This window comes from Mixophyes fleayi, chromosome 6 (genome assembly GCF_038048845.1).
Source record: "Mixophyes fleayi isolate aMixFle1 chromosome 6, aMixFle1.hap1, whole genome shotgun sequence".
Taxonomy (NCBI): Eukaryota; Metazoa; Chordata; class Amphibia; order Anura; family Limnodynastidae; genus Mixophyes; species Mixophyes fleayi.
The window spans coordinates 167,970,815-167,992,692 of NC_134407.1; the positions used below are offsets into that span (position 1 = coordinate 167,970,815).

The window sequence follows — 21,878 nt, forward strand, 5'->3', positions numbered from 1 at the left end:
TATGCTAAACTAGGGACAGACTACGCTTCCCGTTAAGCATCTTTAACGTCTCTCAGGGTATCAATGAAACATTTCTGCTTTTAATTAAATGATCACATTTATATCAAATTATCAGGAATGAAATAGCGTGTGCAATATGTTAGAAGGTGGCAGGGATATAAACAGGGCAGGAGAAAGTTCTGGGGTTGCCCTAGGCAGTGCCCCCACCTCCTATCAGAAGTGACTCCCTTTCACATTGCACCAAAACCCCTCCCCCACTGCTTACCTTAGCAAGCACAAGGTGGGGCAGTATCGTCAACTCCTGGGACTGGCGCTTGACTTTGACATCATAACCAAGCGCCACATTGTCAGTGTAACACCGACTGGTGGAGCAGCGGCCAGTAAGTTCACATGTAAGAAGCTACTTTTCTTTCATGTCAGGGGCCATTAAAAACACTGGATGAGTGACATTGTGTTACACAGCCAGAGTTTTAGGCAGCCCCTAACCATTGGCACAGTAGGCAACACTCTCTCGGCATGCCGGAGCCTCCCTCTCAGAATTCAGACACACTCAAGTATCAGCTGCATTTACTGATCCAGCAGTCACCATAGACGGAACTTGGACCCATACCACAGTCAGGTTCACTGTGTATTATTCAAGCAGATAAGAATCTAAGAGATATCACGCTTAGGGGCATATTCAATTGTCCGAGTTACTCGCAAAAGTAACACGGCGTTAAGAGTATTACCGGTATTACGGTAATTCTAAGCCGGATTTCAGCTCGCAGCTCCCTGAGAGGTGTTAAAGGTACCGTAATAATGTTAGTTATGCGCACCATTACCGTAATAACAGTAATAGTGCGCAAGACGAGTTACTTTTGTGAGTAACGCAGACAATTGAATATGACCCTTAGACTCAAAGTTCAATGAAAAAAATTTGCTGCCATTTCATAAGAGCAGTTAACATGACACATCAATTTTGCTTATATAAATAATTAGAGATGCTCACTGACCCCCGTGTTTTGGTTTTGGTTTTGGATCTGGATTACCGTCGTGTTTTGGTTTTGGTTTTGCCAAACCGCCCTTGTGTATTATTCAAGCAGATAAGAATTTAAGAGATATCACGCTTAGACAAAAAGTCGAATGAAAAATATTTGCTGCCATTTCATAACAGCAGTTAACATGACACATCAATTTTGTTTATACAAATAATACAGCTAGAATCAAGGAACAATGACAATGTATAACTTGCATAAGAAACTTGTTTATTTTGTAAATCGTGCAAAGCAAAAGAAAGTATGCTGAAGTTACAGATAATATTGGAGAGAGACACAGGATGCAATATCATGGGAAATAAGTAACTTTCAGGCAGTTACGTAAATATAGCACTGGGCTGCATTTTAGCAGTACAGAAAGTGTAAGAATGTTTCAATTCTAGATATGGAAGCATGCAGCAGTATCCCTTGAGCTGCACAATGTACTTACTCCCCAGTCTGATATAGTCCCATAAAAGAAGAAGTAGAATATATATTAAAGATTTGTAAGTGAACCCAGACGGTTTCCATTTTGCTTGAGCAGACACTCTTTCTGGTGATATTATTGGTGATATTAATACTGTTCTAATTCTTCAACAACTTCTGAATGCACAACTTTTCCATTCTCAATTGTTTCAACAACCTTTTTCACTTTTCTTGTCCTTTTGGTTCCTTAAACAAGACAAAACAATGTCAATCATGTGCGATGCATACTCCCTAATTCATGTTCATTCTACCAGTGGATCTATGTAGCAGGAAACAGAACTGTTGGAGGGACAGAGATATGTAAAATATCCATTTGATCACATATGACATTTGGACCGAACATCTTAGTAAATTGTGACAGAGATTGTATCAGGTAAAGGGAGGGGTCCTTATGTAACATTAGTGGGTGAGGCACATTGTTTCATTGATAATGAAAAAAAGACACAAGTCCACCATCTTTCACCTTTCCAAATTTCAAGCTATGCTGATCCAGAGAAAGACAAAATAAGCCTCCTTGTGAGGCAGCTGCCAATGTAACCTGACAGTTAGTGACTAAATGCCAAAGCATGACCGTAGTAAGCATCCTTCATAATAGCAATATTCAAAATGTATACCCTTGTGTCACTTGGGCAGTGCCTTTAATGTAAACTGTATTCAATATGTTTAAATCTAAATAACATGTCATCTGTAAGCCTCTTGTTTGCTTTGGGTTTATAAAAGAAATGTCTTGCCTTATCAACATTACACTAATCTAATCTAATTTAATTATAACAAGGGAGCCAAGCAAGAAAATAATTACCTTTCAAAGGAATTTCAACTATTAATAATACCCATAGTTTTCTGCAGAAATCAGTGTATACTTTGGTAAACAGATGGTACACAGCAACACCTACAACTACATTACTCTTACTAATATCAAGCACATTGTGGAGATGTAGGTTCCAAGATGCAATGCATGATTCAACTCAGCATGTTTCAGTTAATGGATTGTAAATGTGTAAGTCATATAGGCCTTTTGTTATTACTTTTCATAACCTGTCTGTCAATGTCACACCAGGGCTTCATGTGACATGGGGCAATGTTATCATTGGGGAATAGAAGCAAGCAAGAAGCCACAGTCTGAGATGTTGAAAGTGGAATAAGCAGGATGCTCAACAGCACAAAATAGTTATGTGAGGCTCTTGTAAAACTGATGCAGGAAGACTGTGCTGTCATATTGAATTCTAAATAAAATGTATACACCTGATTTATTTCACAATTGAACATTAGTCTTGCACAGCGACCATGTTTATTTTATCTCAAATGGAAGTTCCATTATTTGACAGAAAGTATATAATCTCAGGTTTTGCACTACTCTGTGTCCATAGTAAATCCCATTCAGAGGATGATCTGTGGCCGGAGATTTGCAATCACCTTGGTCAATGTCATGATCGGAAGGGTTATTTTCCTTAAAAGTGCCCAAGGTCACTTTTTAAATACATTTTTAAGAAATTATTTTTTTCATTGATCTATAAAAACATTTTTCATACACTGTCTATACTTAATTTTTCAGGTGACTACATCCCTAACATCGCTATAACTAACAGAACTTTCCTTTTTTATCAATGTCACTTGTAACTTTGTACCATATATCTGCACAGAAGGAGGGCTGACAGATGTATTAAACTTGTTTGTGGAATCGAGTACTGGGTCTTTTGAGAACCTAGAAAAATATCTATTTGAATTATATATATTTTTTTTTATTAAAATAGATTTTATGCCCAGCTAGTTTGTTATAGCAGGAATTGAACTATTTCCAATATTAATGTAAACGTGTTGTAATGTAAAGATTTTAAATGTCCATAAAAACAATATTACCTGAGCTGGATCCTGAAGCACTCCCGGCTCCAGTTCCGCTTTGTCCCGTGCCTTTTCCTGATCCTGCACCTGTTCCTGATCCCGAGCCACTTTTTCCGCTACCACTGCAGTTATTGAAGAACAGTTATTCTGAGCATAATAGAAATACCAATCCAAGCACAATTGTCCATTGATAATTATTCTTACCTTTCTCCATCTAGGAGTGCGCGGTATCTCTCGATCTCTGCCTCTAGCCTACTCTTGATGTCTAGCAGATCTTCATATTCTGCAGTCTGGCACTCTATGTCTGATTTGATCTGTGACAGTTGCTCCTCAATTGAAGCAATTTGTGTTTGGCACTGTGCAAGCTGCATGCAGTAACGTCCTTCTGTCTCTGCCAATGTTTCTTCTAGAGATTTTTTCTGTCAACCAGAAGGCATTACATATGAGGTTCATATGGAATTATCTCATTCCCTAGAGCACCAGAAAAAGAAGTCTCCACCTTCAGATGACATTAATTTATTTGTTTACTTGTGTCATTGTGTAACTTTTATTAAATGCATTGCTTTATTGTTCTGTGGTTTTTAGACATGTCTGTATATCGTCAGGCAGAGGTGTTTACTTCCGTTGCCTGGGGATAAAACAGCTCTGCTGTGCTCTCTGCATTGGATACAATTATATGTAGAAAGCAGCATTGTGGAAACCTTGGACAACAAAAATGGAACTCCTCCTGAAATATAAATACATGGCCAAAATACACATGAGGAATTTAGAAAGATAAAGCAATATATTCAGTTGTAGGAGGGCATGTACATGCCAATAAATTAAAGTCACTCAAAGGTTCAAAAGCCCTTTAAATCAGGAATTGTGATTTGTTCTTTACCATGGCGAGCAGTGACTGAAGCTCAATCTCCAAAGCTTGAAGTGACTTCTTCAGATCGGACATCTCACTCTTGGTGACCTGGACTTGCCCCGCACCAGTGGATATTTCTTTTTTCAATCCCTCACTCTTAGGGAGAAAATAATAACATTTTAGTCAGTGTCCATAAAGGATGTAACCAGAGTTACTCTTGGCAGAGAATATTACAATACTAGTGCATCTTATATTTTTGCTGCCAGTCACCACTCTGGTAATGCAATGTCTGCAGGAGGAATTATGGATTTACACCAAATCATTAGTGTTTGAATCTTGCCTCTGCTGCACCCAGAATAGTACCACCTAAGACAATGTTTGGCCTTTGCACTGTACACAGAATCACAATCTATGCTAGTATGATTGCTGCCAAACACACTGTCGTTAAAGATGTCCTAAACAGCACTACAGTTTGACCAATCTATGGAAGTTAGAACAACCCTGTTGGCAGCACGTTGGCAAAGTAGTTAGCACTTCTGCTTCACAGTGCTGGAGTCATGAGTTCAGTTCCCGACCATAGCCTTATTTGTGTGGAGTATGTATGTTCTCCTTGTGTTTGAGTGGGTTTCCTCCGGGTGCTCCGGTTTCCTCCCACACTCCAATAACATACTAGTAGGTTAAATGACTGCTATCAAAATTGACCCTAGTCTCTGTCTGTCTGTCTGTGTCTGTGTCTGTGTCTGTGTCTGTGTGTTTGTATGTTAGGGAATGTAGACTGTAAGCACCAATGGGGCAGGGACTGATGTGAGTGAGTTCTCTGTAAAGTGCTGTGGAATCAGAGGCGCTATATAAATAAATGGTGATCATAGGTTCTAACAATGAATCTTACCATTTTCAAGAACTGGTTTTCAGCATCCTTACGATTCTTCTCAGCCATTTCTTCATACTGTGCTCGCATATTGTTTAGTGTCTTCGTAAGATCATTACCTGGCGTGGCATTCATTTCTACAGTAACGTCACCCGTTGCTGTTCCTTGGGATCCTTTAACTTCCTACGAAATTAAAAATAGATTGTGTCGCTAATATTTTAAGCAGTTTAAAGACAATTGATATTGATGACATTTCTTACAAACTTACATCCTCATGGTTCTTCTTGAGGAAAGCAATTTCCTCTGTAAGACCTTCAAACTGGGATTCCAAGTCAGACTTTGACAAATTCAGATCATCCAGGACCTTACGCAAGCCATTGATATCTGCCTCTACGCTCTGGCGGAGAGCCAGCTCATTCTTATACCTGACAAGATAAACAGATGTAGTCAAGTGAATAATTTTTAAAAACAATGTAATGTAAAGTTGTATTTGAGCATGTCTCTTTATGACAATTGGGTGAGTTCATTGCCTGTGTTGCCTGTCTCACGCCAAAACATTACACTTACCTAGATTAAGTAAGTGAGCTCTGGTGCAGTTACATTCCTTTGCAATGAGCCAAATTGTGCCAATTGTTTAAAAGAGCCACACTCCATTTGTACATACTATATGCATTCAGCATAACACAAACACCAAATGCATTATAGCACATTACACCAACATTTTCTATTTCTGATCTGTATATGGGCAATGGTCCACATAAAAAGCAAAAAAACTAAGACACACAATTTATACACACCTGAGCACTTGTTTACATAGCTAGGCATAGTGTAAGATACATACTAGATGCTCTCCTACACTCCACATTATGGACATTAGTTTTCAGAATTTCCCTACATAAACTTATGTCTTTTTATAGACTACACAAATGAAGTTTAAACATCATTCTGGATCCTATAACATTATGTCTGCTAAGAAGCTTAATGTTAGTCCCACTAACAGGGAACAAAGTTTTTTTTTGACATAAAATGTGTGTAGTAAATAGGAATAAGGATAGCTCAAGAGTTTAATTACTATGGTAACGCAGGAGAAGATAGGGTTTTACACTTATAACAGCTTTTCCTCCTGTTTGTTTCATTTGTCTTTTTGAACTTTGTTGATAAACTAAATTGTCATTCTAGAATTTCTGATACCATATAAAAAGAGAAAGGAAAGAAAAAGTTAGGTTATGGGATGCACTAAATACTCCACTGGTTTAAGTAGTGAGGGATAATTCAGAGGCTAGGTTATAAAACTTAACTTTTATTATATGTGTATGTAAAATTGTATTAACATTTGATTAAAACAGCAAAATATGTAACTAAATAAAAAAGGTGATTGGAATTGTAATAAAAACTGGTCACATCTGATGAGTCTCAATAGCATAATTAATAGGGGCGAAAATAAATGAGGTTATAAATTGATAATTTATTTATATTGTGCCCTCTAGAAATATATAGGCAGTCCCATTATGAATCTAACTTCAATGTATGATGAATAGACCTGTGTTAATCCTATAATGAAGGATGGGGTTCTCACATAGAACCTAATGCGACACTGCTATCTCGATAAATTGAGGCAAAGCTTTTATTAGGATTGTTAGAGACACAGTGTTGAGGGTTTCATGAGATCAAATAGGACTCAATTGAACATGATTGATATAGTATCCAATGTTGCAGGATTGTATCTAATGGGTTGTTTCATTCATACAGGAGGAAAAAGATACTTGCCGATTGTATTGATCGTAAACAATCTAGATAGGTGTGCCCATATCCTAGATTGGAATGTGTTAAATTAAATTAATATCCATGGATTATGATGTGTAGCAAGTTATTGAACAATTATTAACGGGGAATATCGCGCTTGATATTGTTGCAGAATAAAGTCAACTTCAGCGCATATAACAAGGTCATGTTGTTATAATATTAAATGTATTATGATAATATATTGGCCTTGTTGTGTCAAATGATGATACTAATAAAAGACTTTATGTTAGTTTCCTCGTTTGTTATATATCAAAGATAAGAAGTGAGGTTTGCTATATCTCCATATCTTTCTATTTGGCTGCTTAAATGGCCCGTTTAAACCCCCATATGAAATTTGTGCATAATAAATTTAATGGTCTCTATAGTATGATATTCCTCCTGAAAACCTTATGTTAACACCAGAAGGATGCATAGGTTTCAAACGCTTGTAGGTAAGGAGCGCATAATATTGATCGATATTTTGTACATAGATATTGGTCCTATACCATCCTAAATTAGATGAATAAAGTTCCCTCGATGCACCTTATATAGCACTGCTATTTTTAATAAATTATGAACCAGAATTATACTGATGAGTTGCTATAGATGCTGTGAAATCGGTTACATACAATAGAGTGGAACGCTGTGAGCACTATTATTTGTAGTTACTCGATGTAGCTAGATTCTATTTGGTGGGTTATAATGATTATGTAAGGCGGTAGTAAGCCAAGTAGATAAAAAATATCATCAGTTATCTAAGAAAATATGACTAGAAGTGTCATACTTTGTATAATACGGAACAATGTGTGCTTCAGCACATATGGAAAAATCGTGCTGTATTTATAATAAGTATAAATCATACTCCATAGATCTTATAAAAGTCCGTAAATATATTGCCAGGTTGTGACACTTGATTATATTCCTCGTTATTTAGGAATCAAAGTTGCATGATCTACGTATCCATAAATTCTTAATGATTGCTACAGGACTGATCATTAAAACCACTATGGGATTCAACCCCAATTATGTGATGAGTTTCTGTGGTTTAGTATTCCTCCTAAGAAACCCGCTGATTAGCCCCAAGAGGTCACACTGGATTCAACTGTTTTTAGTCTAAGAGCGCATATGGCAATTGTATAACTTGCCGATCATGTAAAATTCTTTAATTGTTGCTACAGGTCTATCTAGTCTAGAAATATATGATTAGGACTATCTAAATAATAACGGACAATAGGTTAGATGTGACCAGCGAAACCGACGCGCGTTTCGCTGGTGTGTTTGTTCACGGCAAAAAACATCATTCTGGATCCTATAACATTATTTCTGCTAAGAAGCTTAATGTTAGTCCCACTAATAGGGAACAAAGGGTTTTTTTTTTACATAAAATGTGTGTAGTAAATAGGAATAAAGATAGCTCAAGGGTTTAATTACTATGGTAACGCAGGAGAAGATAGGGTTTTCCACTTTTAACAGATTTTCCTCCTATTTGTTTTGTTTGTCTATTTGAACTTTGTTGATAAACTAAATTGTCATTCTAGAATTTCTGATACCATATGAGTAGTGACAAAATTCTGCCCCTACTTGCAGTAATGTTCTATAGTCTAACAATGACTTCAGGTTCATCCTTGGTTGTAGTGTGTGTCCTACATATACCACAAGTATAATCAATGTTGCAAACTTAACAGCTATGGAATCAAACTCACTTCATCTTGAAGTCATCAGCAGCCAGCCTGGCATTGTCAATCTGCAAGACTGTGCTTGCGTTGTCAGTGGTAGCTGTAATTATCTGTTAAAAAAAGTACCATCATCACATCAATCCAGATATGTGTTATCAAATCAATACAGATTTCTAATACTTATATATTGAAAAGTGTAATATATATATGTTGTATATATAATTATGGATTGGTTATGGATAGTTCTCTTCATGTTCAACTATATGCAATTATTTCCCATTTGAGCCAATCCTATTATTGGCATTCAGAGGGCAGCTTAGAAAAGGTTTTATATTTTTGTATTACCTTATCTGCCTTTAATATTCTCCTTTTGCTACTTTGTTTTTAACAGTTACATATTTTTCCACAGTGTAAATGATGGCTTATAGATTGTAAAGGGTCCAGTTAAACTTAAAACATTGCAAGGTTGCAAAGCTCCTTCATATACCAAGAGATTTCAATTTAGCGAGTCACCAAAATACTTCAACTATCAACTACCAAATTAGCATGTGTTTGGCTTTTAAGCTGCCATGACATTTAAAGGAAATAAATTATATATGACATGAAAAATGAAACAATTGAAACAAGGATGTACACACCCACAGAAATTCTATTTCAAGTAACCTGCAATTAGTGTTTATACAGTACAAGATTTATTCTAATATGGACAACAATTCTTAGGTCTTCATGTAAAGGGTTTAGGCAGTCACAATGCTGACGTTCTCATGTTTTCATCAGACAAGTACAAAGCAGCAGTTTATGCCCCAGTTTTTGCAGTGATAAAACCCGTATTTTTTTGTTACACTTACCTTAGCTTTCATATCTTCAATCATGGTGTAGTATTTAGAGTAGTCTTTTCCTGCTTCTCCAGAGCTGCCACCAGGCCTTTGCTTCTCATACCATTCCTTAATCTTACTTTCAAGGTCAGCATTTGCCTGTTCCAATGCGCGGACTTTGTCCAGGTAAGAGGCCAAGCGGTCATTAAGATTCTGCATTGTTTGTTTCTCAATGCTAGAGCAAATGTTGTCACCTCCTCCAAAGCCAGCACCTCCATCAGCACCACCACCAAAGCCTCCTCCGAAGCCAGCACCACCACCATAACCATCAGCACCACCACCACCATAACCACCAGCATCACCATAACCACCAGCACCACCATAACCACCAGCATCACCATCATACCTATCAGCATCACCACCATAACCATCAGCACCACCAAAACCTTCTCTGAAATTTTTTCTGAAGCTAGCACCACCACAACCACCACCACGATAATCACTCTGCGGAGAATATCTCTGTCTATAAGACATGATGTTCAAGCAAAAGGCACCCTTTACAGATGAAAAAAAGCAGCTCCCTTAGAAAGAGTGATATCTCAACAGTTTTTATTCTTTATATATGAGATTCAAAGGGTGTGTGTGTGTCATTCCTGAATTTAAATGTTTTATTTTTCAACGGTAGAGTCGCTTGCCAAGTTATTGCAAGTGCATTTACCGTGGATCAATTAACATTATTAATCAACTTGCATCACTCTAGACGCTGGTCTTCTCACCCTCTGTTGTTTGTCCTGTTAGCATGGTTTTAGGGTGGAGATCATGGAACTGTCACATGATCAGAACACTTAGATAGAGAACAAGTTTTCTACAACTGAATATTCCATAATCATTATATGTAAGGACTATGCAGGGACATTAGGACATAGGGTACATTGTCAAGTACATATGTTGTAGTTATACCAACAAACTTTAAATAAATCTCTCTTGACTGGGAGACAGATTTTCTATAAACTGCAGGTGTTACAGCTATTGGTCAGTAACCAAACGTATCTATATATATATATATATATATATATATATATATATATATATATATAAGCAGTACATATATATATATATATATATATACATATATATATATATATATATATATATATATATATATATATATATATATCACTATATATATAGAAAGCACTGTTTGCTTAATGACACATCTGGGGGGCTATGTATACACATGTATATATATATATATATATATATATATATATATATATATATGTGTGTGTGTGTATATAGCCCCCAGATGTTTCATTAAGCAAACAGTGCTTTCGTTATTCTGTATATAGTCACTAGTTTGTGACAACCAGTGGTTATTTTTTTTTTTTTGCACTGACTGTACAGGTCGCTGGCTGCATACATTATTGCAATAAATAGATGAAATACTTAATCTATATCTGAACAATTTCTGAATAATTTATTGAATGATAGAAAGTACTGAGGGGGGGAGCTCAGGAAAGGAAGCTAGGTCGGATTTGGGTGGGCCACTATTGTGGGTGATGCAGCGGTTGGGGGGGTCTCTAAAGAAGGAGAAGACATGTGAACTATGACAGTCGGTAGGTCTTTTGATGGCAGTATGTGGGGCCATAGGAAGGTTCAGAGGTCAAAGTCTATGTTTTTTGTCATTTGGAAAAGACCATCTCCCGAACCTGGATCCATTTGACTTCTTATTTTAATAAATGGGCCATGTAGTCTCCTTCTCTCCATGATTTGGTGACTTGTTCATCCCTGTGAATGGGAGTTCTGAAGGGCTTTGGTTGTGCTGGAGTGTGCCTGCTTACTTTCTATGCTGCAGGGATGGACCCCTTCTTTGGGTGCCGGCAGTGCGCGTCTGTAGTCTAGCAAGCTGACGTGACTTCCAAGTGCCCTGTCGGCCGGTCTGTGCTAAGCAATAGGACATGATCTTAGGGTTTCCTATCAATGGTAAGTCATCTGGTGACGTGAGTGACTGCTGGAATGCTTACTAGACTGCCAATATAGGGCATACTCTGGCACCACTCAAGTGCCAGAGTATTGGGTATAACAATTATAAGTCAGGTTCTGTTCCAGTGTGCTTGTGTTATAGTTCCTTCCTGGTTCCATACATCATTGATATCCTGGTCCTGACTCCTGCTTATTCCTGACTTCTTTTCTGCCTCACAATTCTGGTTCTGTTTTTATCTACTGGTTCTGACCTTGGCTTCCCAAACTATTTTTCGGTCTCATGATTCTGGTTCTGTTCATATCTCCTGGTACTGACCTCGGCTATTCAAACTCCTATCGAGTTTGGGACGCATACGTTTCAGGTGTTGGCTTCAAGGCAGATGGTGACCAGCACTGCCCGATCACGTGTGCATAGTAAGCAGGTGGTAGAACACAAAAAAGGAACTTTTATTGACTAAGGTAATGTGCTCATTTTGCCAGGCATGCCTCGCCTGCTATATTAAACTGATTATTGTGTCACTGAACCAGTGTCTCGCTCTTTATGTTGTTCCTGACATCCTTATGTGTACTAAACATTTGGCTTGTCTCTGATTACGATTCTTGCTGCTCTAGTGTCTGCATGTACCGTATCCTGGGTGTTAACCCCTGCTGTAACCATTAAGTTATTTTATCCATTCCTGTATACCAAATCCCTGGCTTTGACCCTTACTATAACTGTTAATCATTCTCATGCTGTTCTGTGTACTAACCATTGACTTTGACTCTGACCACAGTGGCCAATTATCCCTAGACACCTGTGTTAAATTTAGCTTCTTGCAGAATCTTACTAAACACCAGATTCTGGACAGTATCTCAATTTTATGTTCTGACCTGCTCTCATTATCCAAAGTATGGGCCACAACTATTGATATTCTCCAGAGCCCTGTACACTCAATATTTCTATGTATAAAATTTAACTTTTTCTTAATCGAGACCAGCCTTTACCATCATGTAGCAATCTTCCACTGGGGACCATTACCAAAGATACGAACTGCACAAAGAAACTACACAATGTATTACACCTTGTAGTGTAAGACATTTGCTTGTACATGGGATTTTTTCTGAAATTTTGTGTCTTTGGTATCTTGTGTTAGAAATTAGTTATTAATTTATTTATTAGTGGCTTTCCGTGTTGTTTCTTTGCAATCTGTTGCAATAATAGAAGCCATTCTTGTTCTCAGAAAGCCATGTGTTTGTCGTATCCTGTTGTGTTGGAATGTTGGAGTGAGAATCTTTCTAAGATGCTGTTCCATTTTTGTAACTATCCTGGAAATTTTCATCTTGGGGTATAATATGCCAATGCCTTTTTAGTAAGGTATCCAGTTGATTGTGTTGGCTGGACAATAAAGAGGGGTAGCTGGTTTGTTGCTTCTTTCTCTATTCCCTTTCAGATTTCCATTTATGTAGTTGCTCTCTTTCTATGTTGTCATTTTTTTCCAGTTGTCATTTGAGGAGTGCAGTGTTATATTTTTTTTGTTGGAGTTGTTGCTTAGTCCTTGAAGGTGTGGAATGTGGAGCAATTCCTGCTTTGGTATTTCATTTGGCCTCCTATGTTCTGGATTGAATGTTTGTGATGGTTTCCTGTCTGCCAGCATTAAGTTTTTACAGTTTAGTGGTTTAATGTATGTTTTGATGTGTAAGGTTCCATCTTCTTTGCAGATGGTGAAGTACAGAAATTCTACTTGTGATTTGCTGATATTAGTTACAAAATGGTAGTTGAGTTTGTTGGTATTGATGTAGCAGAAGAAGGTTTCATGGTAACCTTCCATTTGGATGAGATGTTGCTGATATATCTTTACCAGAATATAACATTTTTGTGGTAGGGTTTGTTGTTCTAAATGTGGTATTCCTCCCATTTTGTTATGTGACTTGGTGCACATTTTGTTCTCTTTGCTTTTGCTATTTGTAAAAGTAACCTTCGAACAATAAGAAGTTGTGGTTGAGGATGAAACTCATGCTTTTTAACAGAAAATTAGTCTGGGCTTCAGGTAGGGGTGATGCCAGGGTGAGGAAATGTTTGTTATGCAGGCAACCCAGTTTGTAGTTAATCAAGGTGTGATTCACCACAGGAGGTGTAGAGGAAGGTCACATTAAGTTATGGAATTCTATTCATGTCTAGTATATAGTCTTGTGAAAAATAGAGATTGTTAAAGATCTTGAGTATTTGTTTGGTGTCCTTCAGATAGCTTTTTGTGTGCAGACCAATGTAAAAAGCAGTCTATGTACTCTCAAAGGCTGCAAGTCAGGGCGTCTTTTCCCTGACATAATTGGTCTTCCTGGGGGGTTGGTCAAGTTCTTGTATATTTTGGTAGGTAGTAGAATACTGGAGTACTTGTGTCGGGGGATGTCCTCAATTGATCCTTAATTGAGAAGTTTGGTGAGTTCCTTGTGGCATTTGAAGGTGGGGTCACTTTTGAGTTTTTCATAGGTAGTAGTGTTTTCCAGTATTCTTTGTGCCTCTTCCATAAACTCTAATTTATTTAGTATGACTATGAAGATATCCTGGCTTTTTGGGTGTTTTGAGTGCTGTGTTTATTTTTAGGGAATGAGGTTATTGCTTTTCTTCTTTGTTGTTTAACTTTTTCTAGGTTTTTCCCACAAAGCTTTCATATGTTTATATGAAGGCTACTATGAAGTGTTGTGGGAAGATGATGGAGTTGTTCTTCAGATTTCTGTCACCGTTGACTGAAACTTTAACAGCGGCATGCTCATCCCCAGCCCCGACAGGCCGCTCCTTTCCTATTATTGCAACTCACTTTCTACGGCTTGCCCATCACTATGGATCTTTAGCATTCGCCTGTCTTGCTCAGGCTCTATTCCATCAGAAGTCTTGTTTGTCTTCCTGTGTTGCCTAGCAATAATGTACAACTGTTCTGAGCATGTGCAGAACTTTCTATTCAATTCCATTCATTCTGAAAATTTCCAGCTGAGGTCATCAAGAAGCACTTATAGTCGCTGTAAAAGGGACCTTTTGGCATACAAGCTGTGCTAGGTGATTGTGTTAACAGCCATCTTAAGTATCTGGCACTGACTTCTTGCCTTGGACCTTGCTTTGGACAAATTGGACCTGCCTCTGCTTTAACCCTTTGGAATCCTGTTTGCTGACCTGCTATGCCGTGTATTGACCTGGCTTAGAATTCTGGACTTACCCTTGTTTAGTCCTTTGTCACACTGCTTCCTATTTTGGCAATTACCGTCTACTCACCCGAATCAGACAAGTGGTCTTGCTTTTGCCTCATCCTCTGGAACTTCCTTACTGACATTTGCTTATCATTTACTGATGTGATTTGCTTACTGGTCACACTACAGTTATTTACCTGGGAGTCTCCTTATCTGACCACCGCAATATATCAATACACACATATTGTGTTGTGTAGCCATGGACATTCAGTCTCCTGGGGAGGGTGTTTGTCGGAAGCTAGAGAGGGCTACGGTGGGGATTACAAAGGCAAGGCATCTTGTGAGAATATCCAAAGAGATTATGGATGATATGGCTATGTGGCGATTGTTTTTGGAAAGTTTTAATGGAGTTTGTTTGTGGCCTCTACCTGTCGCCAATAATGTGGAGCTGCAATTGTTTACAGATGCCGCTGGGTCTTCAGGGTTTGGGGCTTACCTGGATGGGAAGTGGTGTGCGGCTGCCTAGCCATGTGCTTGGCGTCAGGAGGGTCTCACAAGGAATCTCTTGTTGTTGGAATTGTTCCCCATCATTGTAGCTATCAGGAAGTAGGTGGTGGTTGCATAGTTATCCTTCCATAAGGGCTTCCTTGACGCAGTATTATAGACCCGATGGTGTACACCTGTCTGATTTGGGTATGTCCTATTTTATAGAGCAGATGTTTAGTTTTTTTTGGCTATGAGAGGTCAGTTGGTGGTGGGCTGTGGTTCCTGGGTGGAACCTTAGCTGTGGCGGTAAGCAGCCCAATCAGCGGCCAATTTGGTTACATTTAAGGCGTAGTAGGCACTCTCCCCTTAAAAGGATTGGGCAATTAGTCAGAATAGCCCTTCGGGGTTAGGGGGCTCCGCTTACGCGGGCGGGCCTCAACTAATATGCCAAATGGGGGAGTTTGGCATTTTACGCCTAGTCGGGTCCAAATTAGTTTGGATAGAAATTTATTTTGGACATGTTCAAGCATGGACTTTGGATACAAATTTATTTTAGACTTTGGTGACAGTCATTTTTGGATTGAAAGCTGTTGACATCAGAAGAAAACTTTATTGGTGAGTATATTGGGGATTTATTATTTTTAATAAAAATATGTGGTGTAAATGAGGGTGTTTACTGTATTTATTGTGGGTTTATTATTTTTAATAAATGTTAGTTGTTGTAATGAGGGTGCTGTGATTTTGTTAACATTTTGGTTTGTGAAATTACAGGTCCCAGCCAGCCGTGGGTGTCAGGGCATGTTGGCACTTGTGGTTTTCCAAGTGCCAACATGCCCTGGCTGCCGTGGGTATGCTGGTGTTTGTAGTTATACAAGTAGCATCATGCCCACACTATTTAGGGCAACCTGGCTCCCTGGGACTTGTAGTTCCACAAAACAAAATGGCGTCTGTTTGTTTTTCTAACACTTATATCGCCGTTATCAACCTACACCCACCGCCCAGGGGTGTAGGAAGAGCCCTAGTGATTAGCACTGGGCTGGGTGCCCCTAGGGGGGGGCTCATTTTTTTTGGAGGACCCCATTCCCTAGGGAATTCAGCCCAGCCTGGGGTTGGTTAGTCATTATGGCAGGGGGACCACTGCCGCGTGTCCCCCTGCTATAGTGCCTCCAACCCCGGCTGGTTTGCCTAGTGCTGGTTCCGTGAAAATAGGGGGGATCCCCACGCAAAATTTTTCCCTGATTTTCATGGAACCAGCAGTAGTCTGGCATCACTAGGGTTAAAACTGAATAGAGGGGGGGACCCCACGTTTTTTTTTTTTTAAACTTTGAACTATTTTTTACTCTTTTGACAGCTGACGGAGCTCCGGCAGCTGTATGACAGGCAGTGTAACAGTGATGTCTTTATAGAACTTGCTGCTACAACACAGGAGAATTAGCTAACACAGGAGTGTTTACATCGCAGCAAAGTGCCAGAAATGACCAGAGTTTTGAAGATCAGGGTAAAAATCGCAGCTTGATGCAATTGAGAAATTTTTGACTAAAATCGATTGTGACAACCCGCGATGCTGAAAAAATAGGACCTTGATACATTTATACCCTGGTGTGTGTGGGAACAATATTGAGAAATATAGGGCATTCTTATCTTTATAGACCCCCTCATAAAAATGCACATGTTATTGTCTATGTCAGAAGATTTTAAACCTTTTTCCACATAGCTTTCACCCCCCACCTTTGGAGTTTAGCTGTCAATAAGGACAGATTGATCTCCCAAATGTCACAGGGCTTTCAAAGTGAGCTAAGGAGTCCTGAGATTGGAATGTTCACAGGACCTGATCTCCCACCTTTGCTCGTTCTGCTTGGCTAGATTGTTTACAACTTTGGTTTTCAAACTCCTCCAAGATCCTATCTCTCCCTGGTCTGGCTATTTTCAACAGATTAATGACACTTGCATAAGTTCAAACACGTCATCTAGCAAAGCAGACATTGAGATTACATTACATGATTACATACAATATACATTGCCATACATGAATTCAACAGAAAATAATAATCAGTCATTAGATATACTACATAATCATCACAGCCCCTTTAAAAGCAGAGCAAGCAACGCATGTCATGGGCCAGCTCTGCCAAGGAAGGAAACCAGCATGAACATACGTCACATAACCTCACATACATCTTACAACACCCAGACTTCCATCTCCCAATGCTATGATGAAATGAATAAACAGCCTTCCTTGTCCACGATTGTAGCGACACCGATCCTAAAGGAATTAGTCCAAAACCAGTTTGCGCAAACATTTCTGAAAAAATTTCTGAAATGAAAGTTAGTCAATGAGGACCCATTGCAATGTTCCAATCAATTACAACCGGGGGCCAGACCACTGGACAAATATATTCTGCCCAACTATCCATGCAAAACCATAGCATAGACCAGTGATGGCTAACCAGTAGATAACTAGCTGATAGCTGGCAAAGCATGCTGGGGCTTGTAGTTTCACAACACCTGGAGTGTCACAGGTTAGCCATCACTGGCATAGACCTTGTGCAGCAATGTGATCCAAAGCCCTTTAATGAGCTGATCATATTTTGACTTGTGGATCTTTGAAATTAAAGCTACTACCATGAACAATAACATTTTTGTAAACTAGACCTGTACAAGAGGTAAAACCTAGAAAAAGCCACTAACTCACTAACCAGGAAAACACCAAAAATAGACCACAGAAAAAGCCAACCTAAGCCAGACTAAATTAAAATTATTAATAGCGACATTAGCAACAGTCCCCAGAGTGCACAATGAAGCCACATTTGGACTTTCAGTTGTGGAACTGGAAGTCCAAATGAGGCCACACCATGCATGATTCTCTTCCGGGCATGCTCAAAAGAACAGAGCAGGGACTGGAGTAGCGGCTAGACTGCTGAAGAGGGGGGTTCAGCTGACTAGGCCCGGCTGTGGCTTCCACATCAGTCTCCTCAGAGAGAGAGGTTTCGCAGAGGAAAAACAGAGTTACAGGCGCACATCCTAGAAAAATGATTGTGAGCTTCATGATAAAGAGGTAGAAATCTTGCTGTTTAAATATCTATGTGGTATTGCACCTTTAATATCCCTAAAGGGTTTGACCACTTTGCTTTGTTGAGTCTATGGCTGGTAATTTTGTTACAATTTTTACCTCAACAGAAAAAAATCTAATGCCTTTTGGGGAGGGAGACGTTGCGGTGAGTCAATATTGAGAAAGGGGCCTGGTGCAATAATCCTTTCCCTGGTTATACCTCTCTTATGCTAGTTACACACTGAAGAATTTTCCAACCGAAGTGTTATCTCAAACGATTGTACCTACGACTGAAGGTCCGATCAGTCTGGCAATTCACTCATACACACTGACGTGATTTAACTTCAGATCTATGCTCTTCATCTGGTCCTTCATCTGGTCCTTCATCTGGACCTTCATCTGGTCCTTCATCTGGTCCTTCATCTGGTCCTCTAGTCTTCAGAGAATGACAGCACAAAATTCATTCATTCATTTTTGTCACACTGATTAAAACCACCTTGTTATAGCTATACACATGTCCTAACGAATTTCGTGAGCTTCTGTGACTCTGAAAGTAAACATTCTGCCTCAGAACGAACAAATGAATTATTTCCTATACAGCACTTTCTACATTTATTTACAGGGACATTCATTACTAGCATCGGCTGAAAAGAGCCCGACTCTGTAAACTCTATGGAGATCGTGAGCATGAGTGCATACACACTATATGATCGTTAGGTGATTGGTCGGAAAATAGTAAACAGAACGACCAACCAAATGAGCCAACAATTGACACTTTGGAAAGACTTTCGACCATCGTTCTACTATACACACTAACCCAACTTCTGACTAAACAGTCGTATGTTGGCTGATTTACCCGATTATTGGACGAAAACGCTCCAGTGTGCATCCAGCCTTAGCCCTGTGATGGTTGATAATAACTAAAACAATTTATTGTTTTTACTAATGAGCTATAGAAATTATATCACTATAAAATTGTAAATATGGTTACTACTCTTACTTAGTGAATTAATATTTATCTAGCACTCCTTGAACTGTCAGCTTCCAACAAGAAGATATATTGATTAAGGAACAGAAAAACGCCTGATGCCTCAGTGGGTGTGTACGGGTGGCACAGAATTGTTAAAGAAAAATATTACAGGCATCAGTGATGTGTGTATAGATTTATAGTAGTGCTTTAAATTAGTTTCATTTAATTCAGCTGTCTTTTCGGCTATGTAGAGCCTTTAACAAGACACAGATGTAGTAACAGTCAGTAACAGATTGTCAGCTAACAGGAAACAGGCAGAGAAAAGGTAGTCAGATGAACTTCAATAAAGTAGCACAAAATTAGCACAGATAGTTGTTACTTGGGTACAATAATGTACACTGAGGGTACTGTTATATAAAACGGCTCCTAACATCAGCAGGCACAAACTTGACAATCATAAAACTCTTTTCATCACAACCCCCAATCTACCACATTAGTGGCTCTATTTAACAAGCTGTAAATGCAGACAAATGAAACCTGCTTTGTCTTGCTTGCAATACATCCCTGCTATTTCTTCTTGAGGATACGATGTGCAGTCTCCTGTCTATATTTACATAATTTACTCCTCACTAATTTGATTGATACCATTTTGATATCAAGTCTCCCATCTATATTGCTTGACACTATCTATGTGCAGTTTCCTGTACATATTGATTTATACCATTTATATGCAGTTTCTCTTTTGTCATTATTCATGGTCAGTAAAATAACATCACTTTACTTCTCAACTGTCCTGTTGCCCAATCAGTGCTACATACACCATGTAAGTGAAGAGGAGAGGAAGATGAAGGTGTTTGGAGGGAGGCGCTGCCTATGCCCTTTTTTTATATAGGCCATAGCCCCACTGGTGGCGTGGTTTTGCTCACAATAGGTTCACATAGTTTTCAGCTCCAGGCCCATGTGGCAACTAATCCGGCTCTGGGAAAGTGGCTTTCTCTTAAAAGACTCCCTCTAAACTTTCAGGTCAGAGAAGCTTACGTTCAAGATGCATGTTACTGTTTCCCATCATCTGTAGTTTGGGTTAGAGATGTGATTCCCACCTGAGTACCAATGCGAGTTTGAGTTCCGAGAGGGAGGTTTTAGGACAACAGTGTTGAGAATTGTTTGTCAAGTGCCGGAGTTCCAAGAGGGAGAGGACTCAGTGATAGTGCTTTGAGCTGTGGCGAGAGCTCAATTATTGCAGAAAAGTCAGGTGGTCTCAAATTGACTTGTTAGTGACACGAGTGTTAGTGGGATGTATATGCGCTCTGAGAAGCCTTTAGGCAAAAGTTTGTGAGATTAACCTGTCCATCTCACAGTACTGAGCATGGCAGCAAACACGGAAGAATAGGGAGAGACACCAAGAAGTGTTGTGAGAGTGCGTCCACATTAATGCCTTACATCCACAGTAATAGTATTACTAATATACAGCAGCACTATTGGTAATGCCCATCTTTATGTCAGGAGCCGCGGCGGCCATGGGCACCGCCGCTGTTCTGACGTCCCGGTCGTCTCCATGATGACCGGGGCGCCACTTCCGGTTTTGCGGCCCCGACCGTTGCCGAATCTTCTAAACAGCGCGCCCCAGCATTACAGTGCAGTCGGGCGCATGCGCTGCACCAAGTACAGCCTGTGGGCTGAGTTAGTTAATTTATTAAGGTCCCTCCTGTGCTCTGTTTCAGGGCAAAGCCCTGATTGGTCTATGGCACTATTTATGGCAGGAAGGGCTTAGACTCCCTGCCGGTTATAGCGTTTGTGTAGTGCACTAGTGCTGACCTGCTCTTAGTTTCTGTTGGATTGCTGTTGTGACCTTTTGCCTGCTTACTGGATTTTGCCGTCTTGCCTGTGTCCTTGATCTTTTGGCTTGTACCTCGGATTCTGCTGACCTGCTCGTGACCCTGACCCTTTGGCGTGTTTCTGACTTTTCTTTTCTGCAAGTGACCCCTGACCTCGGCTCGATCTCTGGATACGCGGCCTGCCATAACTCTCCATTCCTGGGTTTTCCGCAGCCGGTACACATCTCACGACCATCCGTTTGTCTGCAGCCAAGTCTGTCCCCACCACTAGGGGCAACAGTGAACACCAGACTTTCGGAGTAGACTCCGGGATTTGTGGTACTGGCTGCTGGGGTTCCTAAAACTTTAATAGAAGGCAGCAACACACTCACAATACTGCCACCTCCTGTTGTATATTGAAATTTGCAAAGGGTTCTTCCTGAGACTAGTTATTCACCCTGCTGATATTTATAATTTAATACTCAGTGCATTAAGTTTATGCTAAACTAGGGACAGACTACGCTTCCCGTTAAGCATCTTTAACGTCTCTCAGGGTATCAATGAAACATTTCTGCTTTTAATTAAATGATCACATTTATATCAAATTATCAGGAATGAAATAGCGTGTGCAATATGTTAGAAGGTGGCAGGGATATAAACAGGGCAGGAGAAAGTTCTGGGGTTGCCCTAGGCAGTGCCCCCTCCTCCTATCAGAAGTGACTCCCTTTCACATTGCACCAAAACCCCTCCCCCACTGCTTACCTTTGCAAGCACAAGGTGGGGCAGTATCGTCAACTCCTGGGACTGGCGCTTGACTTTGACATCATAACCAAGCGCCACATTGTCAGTGTAACACCGACTGGTGGAGCAGCGGCCAGCAAGTTCACATGTAAGAAGCTACTTTTCTTTCATGTCAGGGGCCATTAAAAACACTGGATGAGTGACATTGTGTTACACAGCCAGAGTTTTAGGCAGCCCCTAACCATTGGCACAGTAGGCAACACTCTCTCGGCATGCCGGAGCCTCCCTCTCAGAATTCAGACACACTCAAGTATCAGCTGCATTTACTGATCCAGCAGTCACCATAG

At 39.7% G+C, this 21,878-nt stretch overlaps 1 protein-coding gene across 1 annotated transcript; it reads right to left on the minus strand.

Annotated features, from left to right (window-relative positions):
- Positions 1 to 1,223: 1,223 nt before the first annotated feature.
- On the minus strand, positions 1,224 to 9,878 carry LOC142094710 (keratin, type I cytoskeletal 12-like). Its single transcript, XM_075177130.1, has 8 exons — positions 9,363 to 9,878; positions 8,542 to 8,624; positions 5,325 to 5,481; positions 5,078 to 5,239; positions 4,219 to 4,344; positions 3,543 to 3,757; positions 3,357 to 3,460; positions 1,224 to 1,685 (listed from the first exon to the last, which is right to left on the minus strand). The coding sequence occupies exons 1-8, from the start codon at positions 9,861 to 9,863 to the stop codon at positions 1,588 to 1,590; spliced, it is 1,446 nt and encodes a 481-aa protein (XP_075033231.1). The 5' UTR covers positions 9,864 to 9,878; the 3' UTR covers positions 1,224 to 1,587.
- Positions 9,879 to 21,878: the final 12,000 nt, after the last annotated feature.